This window comes from Myxine glutinosa, chromosome 14 (assembly GCF_964187855.1).
Source record: "Myxine glutinosa chromosome 14, kmMyxGlut1.1, whole genome shotgun sequence".
Classification (NCBI taxonomy): Eukaryota; Metazoa; Chordata; class Myxini; order Myxiniformes; family Myxinidae; genus Myxine; species Myxine glutinosa.
In genome coordinates this window covers 38,499,471-38,509,513 of record NC_136274.1, presented here as the reverse complement: position 1 = coordinate 38,509,513, position 10,043 = coordinate 38,499,471, and the positions used below count along the sequence as shown (strand labels likewise).

The window sequence follows — 10,043 nt, the reverse complement described above, 5'->3', positions numbered from 1 at the left end:
GCCCCCGTCTTCGTGGCGGCGTGTGTATAGAAGGTACTTGGGAATTTGACCAGAGACCCTTCCGCACGCTCGCTACGGGGGTGGCGGCTGGAATTGCTCCGCAATCCGCCCCACGAGTGTAAAGTGGGTAGCGGCCTCATGGACTCGAAGGCCCGAGGGGGAAAAGGGTTTAACCCCCCTCTGTACGTCGACGGGCTCAAGACCCGCAACAATATATATATATATTTTTTCTGACGTGAGTACATTGATTTGAAAGTAAAAACAAAGAACTGAACGTGGTTTTAAATTCTAATATATTTTTAGGTGGTACAGTTAAAAACCCGCCGGGTACCACCCCTAAAAATGGTGTTTGTCATGACGTCATCTGTGTGACGTAATCAAAGCGAAGATCGTCTCAACCCCGAGTGCCCGTCAAGTCCGAATCCACTCCTGACACCAGTTGTCATGCGACTACCCTGTAGTGCACACCGCAGGTTGACACGGATGACCAAACGAGCTTTACTCGAAGGCGCTCAATTCAAAAAATGACGGTATTCTTTAACACGCAAGGGAAAGGAGGATAACGATCTTACCTGGACGGCTTCCACCTGGCGTCTTCGCACCTGGATAACCAATCAACTCAACGACACAGAATGAAAATGTACAAAAATACTGGCTTTATTGAAGAAATGCTGGTAACCAAATGATGCACAATAAAATAAAGTCCGAACTGTAGCGCTCCCATACAGACTCAAATACAAACAATGGGAAAAATAACTGTGATAATAAATATGTGTTTGTGTGGTACTTAGCTCTAATCAGCTCTTGAACCTTGTCAGGAATCGTCCAGGGTCGGGCGTCCTTGCGCGCGAAAAGATGCTCGTTGGTGTGAACAAGCATATTTGTGTGAAGTCTGTGCGCGGGAACGACCTTGGCGCGCAGCTCGCTCTTCCAGTTGCCGAGCTCAAAGCGAGCAGGCCGTGCTCGTCCACTCACCGTCTGCTCCACACCAGCACCCACGTCTCCCAGCGCAAAAGCGATATGAACCACTCGCCGTCGAATCCCGAAAATCAGAGCAAGCCGAGAGAGAAACCACAAGCCAAGAAGAAGAGGAAAATGTCCGGACACGACCGTTCGTTATTGAGGCCAGGACTCATGAGGACGAAGAAGAGAGGAGAGGAGAGATAAAATGTCCGGCAGAGCGTACCTTCATACTCAAGGCTCTGACGTCATCTCACGACGTCTCCGTGTCCGCTTCTATCGGCGAGTGCCATCTAAGCAGTCCTTACTTGAACCAAATTCCGGACCAATCACTGCTCTTCGGGGCATGGCCTCCTGTGCATGTGTGCTCACCAGTTCATTGTTATCAGCGGTAGTGCTCAAAGTCCTGCTTCTGGTTGGTTTTTATTTAGTGTGGTAAATGCACGATTTCCTGGCTAGGTGTGTGTGCTGCTGATGTCATAAGGAACAGAGGAAAATAACAGAGGCCATTACATACAGGGTATTTCCCATTAATCCCTAACTAATTAACATAAACCCACCCCTCATTATGGGAACGAAGATACGCTCTTCCACGACATATGGTCTACTGGATCCCTACTTATGATACATGAGGGTTTCTTCTTCTTCACGACAGTCGGATCACACAACCTATGCAATTCTGCCTGGACTAAGGTATTGCCTACCCCCCACAAACGTAACAATATATTATAAAAGGAGCCGTGTCTGTCTGTCTGTCTGTCTATCTGTCTGTCTGTTTGTCTGTTTGTCGTGTTATAACTTGAGAACGGATTAACAGATTTCAATAAATCCAACTACGGTGGATTCGGGTAACTACCGGGAGTATTTGTGATCCAATTTTTTTTATGGGTACATGGACACACGTATGTGGTATTAGGAATTACATGAATATTATTGAATGCATGATGAACCGGAAAGGATGAGGCGTAACCGGTGGTGACGTGTACGAGCTGTTGTGAGGAGTGAGGAAGGAGACGCCATTAAACGTTTCAGCTGGAGAACCTGCGTGTGGGCTGCCATTGTTATGCAACAGCGTGTCAAAACTGCAAATGCCAACACGTGAGCCATTGGTTATCCCTGCACGGAGAGCAGGATCTCCCAGGAATCCTTTTTGTTTTCTTCCCCCATAGATTAGCCATCGCAGCAAAGATTGGTATTTCCGTCAGTGAAGTGACGGGTCTGATATTCTAGTATATATATATATATAAAGGTGGGCGCGATTCGGAAAATTTTAAGTCCGCTTACCGCTTATCCGCTCCGCCAGCCCGTGTAGTCCGATTCGCTTATCCGCTTCAGCGGCCGAAAATCTTAGTCCGCTTACCGCTTATCCGCTTATCCGCTTCGATTCGATTTTTTAAAAGCGCTTCGACGTTTTTAAAGCGCTTTTTGACGTTTCTAAAGGGAATTTAATGCGTTTTAAGCCTAAATAGCCATTTCTAACTACTACAAAGACAAACAAAGCTTTTAAGATCAAAAATATACATTTTTATTTAAATAAAATTTATTCAAAATTTATTGAAATAAAGTTTTCCACTCGACTCTACTCTACTCTACAGTTAATTTAAATATAATTTTAATATATGCAAGTTACATTAAAGAAAAATCAATTTGCCCGTCCTTTCTTTGACAAGAGAGTACTAGTCAACAGACTCGCAGTCTGTTGACTAGTCCTCGTCTTCCTCCTCCACCTCGTGGGCCTTCTTGAGGAATTGTCTGTGTCCATTGTCACGTTGATCTCAGCCGACTCGATTGAGTCCAGCGACATCCTGCTCTCGCTGCGCGCGAGCTGAGGGGTCAGGGCGCAGATCTCCTGACTGTCCTCCACGTCCCCCATCATGTTGACCGCCGGGTTGTGGATGTCGCTGTGCTGGGACTGCTGGTTTGCGTCGCTCGTGTGCCTGTCCCTGGCACTGCCGCTGGGCTGGAGAGTCAGAAATCTCTCCATCTTGACGTTATTGCCGCTCTAGCGTCCAATAAAATATTCAGTTTTCACTTATTATTCACTTAAATAAATATTCACAATTCTAGAGTAACGGCTCAGGCTAACAGCTGATTTGGCGAATCGCGATGCGCTTTAATTTTTCGGTAGTCCGCTTACGCTTATCCGCTTCGGTTTCCGGGGGTTGTTCCGATTCGCTTATCCGCTTCGAAAACGTTAGTCCGCTGCAGCGGATAAGCGGATAAGCGGACTTTCGAAGCGGACCGCCCACCTTTGTAAAATATATATATATAATAACAACCCGCATCAAAATTCAAAACGAACTTCGCGATGACGTAGCAGGTCACGTGGAAAATCAAACCGCCGTGAACTTGACTCAATCGAGTGTAAAAGGACACCCAAAAGCATTAAAAGATTCCTTCCAAGATATTTTTTCAAAAGAAGAACAACGATTACGTGTTAAGTGAAGCCATATCTATTAATTTAACTAAACATGATTTTCTGTGTCTGTGGTTCATTAAAGTTCAAAACGTTGTGTCATTGTGTGAATTTTGTAAAGTTTGGTTTGATCATGAATGAGGTGAGAATGATGAAATTTCCGTTTGTCAGTTGTTCTTGTTGTTGTGTTATCTTGTTCAGGGCTCTGTAATCGGTATGAATGTACCTTTGCTGAGTTGCTGTGCGTTCTGATTACAATAGATAACATTACACTCATTGTTGGCAAGAAAGAAGTGGGAACGGGAAAACATGACTTATAAATAAGTTCGTTCAACTCATCACATGAATGCCAAAGCATTACTTGTGATGTCACAGGCACAGGCAGACAACCTAAAGCCATGCATGGCTTCTGGTGGAATCCACAACATTATATTCGGATTCTGTCTGTTGCAGAGAGTCAGTGTTGTCTCTTTAGTTGCCTGGCAAGGGTTGTACTAGGTGGTTTGCCATTGCCTTCCAAGGGTATAATTAGAGCAGGACTCGATGGTTTGGCGGATGCCAGGAGAACGCTACCGGCCCGAATCCATAGTGCCAACTGTAAAGTTTGGTGGAGGAGGAATAATGGCCTGGGGCTGTTTTTCATGGTTCGGGCTCGGCCTCTTAGTTCCAGTGAAGGGAAATCTTAACGCTACAGCATACAATGCCATTCCAGATGATTGTGTGCTTCCAACTTTGTGGCAACAGTTTTGGGAAGGCCCTTTCCTGTTTCATCATGACAATGCCCCATGCACAAAGTGAGGTACATACAGAAATGGTTTGTCGAGATCGGTGTGGAAGAACTTGACTGGCCTGCACAGAGCCCTGACCTCAACCCCATCGAACACCTTTGGGATGAATTGGAACGCCGACTGCGAGCCAGGCCGAATCACCCAACATCAGTGCCCGACCTCACTAATGCTCTTGTGGCTGAATGGAGGCAAATCCCCGCAGCAATATTCTAACATCGAGTGGAAAGCCTTCTCAGAAGAGTGGAGGCTGTTGTAGCAGCAAAGTCCCCAAATATTCCTGCAGGACACACAAGATCTGCCTGCAACCCTCTTCTGGTGAAACTGCCAAAATCAAGACTCTCTGCTCACCTTCACTCTTTCATTCCCCTTTTCTCCCGCCTCTGAACCAAACTCCCACACTCTCTTCAATCCAACTCCTCCCTCCAGGTCTTTAAAACAGCTGTTCACCACCATTTCTTATCTCCCCCCATCCAAAACCTTGATGTTTTCTACCCCCATTAAAACACCACAAATCCGCCGCTTTAAATCCCCAACTCCTTTCCTGAAATACCTAGAAGTGTTCATCTACTTTATACCATGTACACCTCCCTCCTCCCCCAGACCTACCCCTTCCACAGATCTATCGACGTCCCTGTTATTTTCTGTTGTTGTACTTGTGTGCTTCCCTTTCTATCCCCCTCTTGTCTCTTGCTCCCTTCATTGCATGTTTTATGTGTCTGTGCATGTTTTCATGTTCAATGTGTTAGCTCTCACACGAGCCTCAATTCTGTATACAAAAAGGGGGGGGGGGGACGGGGGGACGGGACGACGACCAACTCCATATTAATTCCCATTAATTTGGAATGAGACGTGTGATATTCGGGTGTCCACATACTTTTGGTCATGTAGTGTATATATATATATATATATATATATATATATATATATATATATATATATATATATATATATATATATACATACATACAGACTTGGCATTTAATATGGAATTTTTTTTTTTCTTGACGGGTTTACTTTCTTAACTCAGTATATCAATCTGGTGAGTTTCTTTTACACTTTGGTGATTTATTTGTTAAAAGAACTATGTCAGTAGGTGATAAATGTTGCTTCTGGGACACCTCCGTTTAACATGGGAAATCCCTATCTAATGTCATTTACCCCCCTGTCTTTTTCAAAAATCATAAACACCTCTATTTCTCCCTCTATGAACCTATAATCCTTCTCACCTTATGAACCTATAATCCTTCTCGCCTTATGAACCTATAATCCTTCTCACCTTATGAACCTATAAATCCTTCTCACCTTATGAACCTATGATTTTCTTCCTTTATGAACCTATAATCCTTCTAGCCTTATGAACCTATGATCCTTCTCACTTACATGTAATTTTTACCCTATTCCCCCCACTACCCCCTTAATGTAGTTCCTTAGACCACTCTACTAATGAGCCTATAAATATATTATCTCTTTCTAACTTTTTAAAGAGTTCCATTCTCCTATAGAACTCATCCCCATCAAGTATATTTATAAAGTATACAGGTTCCTTAACCTTTTGTTGTGAAAGTATAAAGTGGTATGTTTCACGGAGGGTTCTTGTTTGACCTCCTCCTCTCCCACATACCATTTTAAAATTATAATATTTATTATCCGATTGATAACCATTAAAGTTCTCACTCCACTCTAATATATTTTTCTTCCCGCCCTCCATTACCCCACTTAACAAATGAATACGTTTATCCGTCTTGAGAACCTTCTGACCAGTGATTCTCTCAACCTCTTGAATCTGATATTTTTCACATTCGTTATGTTTTCCATTTATATACCAAGGTTGATTACACCTCCACTCTTTAGTCTGGTTGATACTTGGTTCTATCATTTATGGCGAAACATTGCATCATCTTTTGTTGAGCCAGTTGCCAACGTGGCACAGGATGACTCAGCCATGACTCAGCCTTGCCAATGACCCAGCCTTGCCTATAAAGGCTCTAACCACACCTTGCTTTTTTAAACACATGTTATGTTTCTCTGGAGGATGGAGGATGAAGCTTTATCAGAAGACAGGTAAGTTTTTTTTGTTCTCACGATTAATTATTCATTGTCTTATATGGAACATCATTAACAGCCTCTCAATAATTATTGTTTTTTCTCTTTTTACAGTTTATCTTTATCAAAGCTGGTGATTGATGTTGAAAATGAAGTCAATGATTTTCACCAACAAAGGGAGGATTTGAATGAAACGCTTACAGAATTCACTGAAGTTCGGAGGGGTCTTCATAATGAGATGGTTGAGTGTTTAGAAAGCCTCTCTCACCCGTTAATATTCTCCAAGGTTGTCTCAACAACAGAACCAATGACTGACAACGAATTAAACACCTTGTTTGAAATTCTATGCGAGAGGTAAGAGATATAATTAATTATTCACAAACTTCAATCCATTAATTTTCTCCTTTTTATCAAAGTTGGTGGTTGAATAACTGTGTGTTAAAGGTGCTGTGTGGCAAAGTGAGCTGTGTGTTATTTCCTTTAACTAACTGTTTGTTTTATTCCAGCATGAAAAACCAACCAAGCAACATGAAGTTTGATGAAACCCAGGGATTTCACAACTTCGACGACCGGAGGAGTGTCAACTCATTTCCTGCTCATGTGAGTTGAAAAATTTGGAAAAATGGAGTTTCTCATTTATGGTCCTAGACTGCCCTCGTGTGGTTTTGGGATGGCACGGCAGGCAAATACTGTGTTTGGTGAATTTAATTTAAAATCCCTTTTGTGCCTTGCAGACACAAAAGAAATTGGTGAAGCCAACATGGGAGACAACATTATGTTGGATTGCCTTGGAAGAAACTGAATTCAACTCATTTCCTGCTCATGTGAGTTGAAAAATGTGGAAAAATGGAGTTTCTCATTTATGGTCCTAGACTGCCCTCATGTGGTTTTGGGATGGCACGGCAGGCAAATACTGTGTTTGGTGAATTAAATTTAAAATCCCTTTTGTGCCTTGCAGACACAAAAGAAATTGGTGAAGCCAACATGGGAGACAACATTATGTTGGATTGCCTTGGAAGAAACTGAATTCAACTCATTTCCTGCTCATGTGTGTTGAAAAATTTGGAAAAATGGAGTTTCTCATTTATGCTCCTAGACTGCCCTCATGTGGTTTTGGGATGGCACGGCAGGCAAATACTGTGTTTGGTGAATTTAATTTAAAATCCCTTTTGTGCCTTGCAGACACAAAATAAATTGGTGAAGCCAACATGGGAGACAACATTATGTTGGATTGCCTTGGAAGAAACTGAATTCAACTCATTTCCTGCTCATGTGAGTTGAAAAATTTGGAAAAATGGAGTTTCTCATTTATGGTCCTAGACTGCCCTCATGTGGTTTTGGGATGGCACGGCAGGCAAATACTGTGTTTGGTGAATTTAATTTAAAATCCCTTTTGTGCCTTGCAGACACAAAAGGAATTGGTGAAGCCAACATGGGAGACAACATTATGTTGGATTGCCTTGGAAGAAACTGAATTCAACTCATTTCCTGCTCATGTGAGTTGAAAAATTTGGAAAAATGGAGTTTCTCATTTATGGTCCTAGACTGCCCTCATGTGGTTTTGGGATGGCACGGCAGGTAAATACTGTGTTTGGTGAATTTAATTTAAAATCCCTTTTGTGCCTTGCAGACACAAAAGGAATTGGTGAAGCCAACATGGGAGACAACATTCTGTTGGACTGCCTTAGAAGAAACTGAATTTATGGAAGAAACTGAATTTATACCTCGTGAAAAATGTTTTATTATAATTTTTATGTTTTTAATGTTATTTAATAATTTTGATTTTATTACTGTATTTATACCACATGATACCTTGGAAGAAACTGAATTTATGGAAGAAACTGAATTTACACTTCGTGAAAAATGTTTTATTATAATTTTTATGTTTTTAATGTTATTTAATAATTTTGATTTTATTACTGTATTTATACCACATGATACCTTGGAAGAAACTGAATTTATGGAAGAAACTGAATTTATACCTCGTGAAAAATGTTTTATTATAATTTTTATGTTTTTAATGTTATTTAATAATTTTGATATTATTACTGTATTTATACCACATGATACCTTGGAAGAAACTGAATTTATGGAAGAAACTGAATTTATACCTCATGAAAAATGTTTTATTATAATTTTTATGTTTTTAATGTTATTTAATAATTTTGATTTTATTCGCTTTGTCCAGAATTATTTAATTCTTAATTACAAAAAGAGAATAAAGGAAAAAAAGATGGGAAGGTGCACCCCCACCCTTGATCCCCCCTCATCCCACCCCTCCCCTCCCCTTGTGTGTGTGGGGAAGGTGGGGGTGGGATGAGGGGGGATCAAGGGTGGGGGCACATAGGGGTGGGGGATGATGGGTGTGGTCTGTGTGGGTGTGGTCTGTGTGGGTGTGGTCTGTGTGGGTGTGGTCTGTGTGGGCAGGGTCTGTGTGGGTGTGGTCTGTGTGGGCAGGGTCTGTGTGGGCGGGGTTTGTGGGTGGGGTCTGTGTGGGTGTGGCTTATGATTTTTATTTATTTATTTTTTTTTTTTTATTGCTACTAATTAAATTAGCTAATCTGGGTGGATGAAAGTATGGATGGTTGTTGTTTAATGAATTATCAGTTTTGTTTTTTGTAATTCTTGTGAGTAAAATGAACCCAAGATTTCTTCCCAATTCATCTATCTATAATTCCAGTAATCTCTGTGTGTCTGTGTGTTTGTTTGTCTGTGACCGCTGTTTCTCGACAACCACGGGTCCGATATACTTGAAACTTGCCAGGTATATTGCTGGGGACCCGAGGATGTGCCTTTTCAAGGTTTCATATTAATCGGAGAAGTAGTTACCGAGCTATGTCCAAAAAACGATTCAACCAATCAGAGAGCAGCGAGCTATCACGTGTGCCGAACGTGGCGAACAGACACTGCCTCGGACGGCACATTTGAGAGCGTATTCATTTATTTCACGTTGGCAAACTATGTTGGCGTTAAACTATGTTTTAAAACTAATTAAAACTAATTTGCGATTCATCGTAACTGCGATATGCGACCTTCCGGACAGTCAAATGAGGACGTCACTTCCGGACTTACGGATAGTCATAGTGACGACGTACTGATGCTGAACGTGGCGAGCAGACGCTGTAAGGTACGATCGATTGTAGTACACGTTTATAATAACTCTGCCGATACAGGCCCGATTAACTGCAGCGCCATCCGAGCTGCGGCGTCGGGACGATACATTCATTGTACGGTCACATCACGCACTTACGGGCACGCCCATGGGCCCATGGGCACGCCCATGCATGCATGGGCGAAGACATTTTTTTTTTTTTTTTTGGCAAGGAACAGGCACCCACGTACGGGCACGTCCTAGTATCATATAATTTGTAAGTCCAAGGCATAGTATCCATTACATCAACGATTTTGAATAATTCATTAGTCCATCTCTTTGTATAACCTTTCTCAAAATGACTTTTCCATCTGTATATTCTTACAATATCACCAACTTTGAACTTGGGCTTTCTCAAATTAATCTCCTTTTCATATTCTAATTTTGTAAATGTTTCTGATGGTTTTGATTTTGTTGATGAATGAACTGTATTATTGTAATTATCTACAATATCCTGAATAAAATACACCCATTGTTGAGAATCGAGTTGTGTGAATTTTTAATATAATTTCTCTTTTAAAGTATGATTAAAACGCTCAATAACAACTGCTTTTCCTTCATTAAAGGTGCTGTATAATTTAATACCCTCCCCCTTAAGAAATTTCATAAATATTTTGTTATAGAACTCTGTTCCCTCATCGGTCCACAGTTTCTTTGGTTTTCTTTTACTTTTATTAAATATCTG

General features: G+C 41.5%; 1 protein-coding gene and 1 long non-coding RNA gene across 2 annotated transcripts; both read left to right on the top strand.

Annotated features, from left to right (window-relative positions):
* The first annotated feature begins 6,189 nt into the window (after nucleotides 1–6,189).
* LOC144888770 (uncharacterized) lies at nucleotides 6,190–7,264 on the top strand. The gene is made up of 5 exons (XM_078767963.1): nucleotides 6,190–6,225; nucleotides 6,322–6,561; nucleotides 6,714–6,807; nucleotides 6,942–7,031; nucleotides 7,166–7,264. The coding sequence occupies exons 1-5, from the start codon at nucleotides 6,197–6,199 to the stop codon at nucleotides 7,262–7,264; spliced, it is 552 nt and encodes a 183-aa protein (XP_078624089.1). The 5' UTR covers nucleotides 6,190–6,196.
* A 122-nt stretch (nucleotides 7,265–7,386) lies between these two features.
* On the top strand, nucleotides 7,387–8,039 carry LOC144888815 (uncharacterized). Its single transcript, XR_013621347.1, has 3 exons — nucleotides 7,387–7,479; nucleotides 7,614–7,703; nucleotides 7,838–8,039. It is a non-coding gene; the product is annotated as an uncharacterized LOC144888815 (long non-coding RNA).
* The last annotated feature ends 2,004 nt before the right edge of the window (nucleotides 8,040–10,043 follow it).

Bases quoted from the DNA above. Each gene is read 5' to 3' on its own strand.
- LOC144888770 (XM_078767963.1), top strand. From the start codon at position 6,197: ATGGAGGATGAAGCTTTATCAGAAGACAG. The intron at 6,226-6,321 runs GTAAGTTTTTTT...CTCTTTTTACAG, and splicing joins GAAGCTTTATCAGAAGACAG to TTTATCTTTATCAAAGCTGG. The intron at 6,562-6,713 runs GTAAGAGATATA...GTTTTATTCCAG, and splicing joins TTTGAAATTCTATGCGAGAG to CATGAAAAACCAACCAAGCA.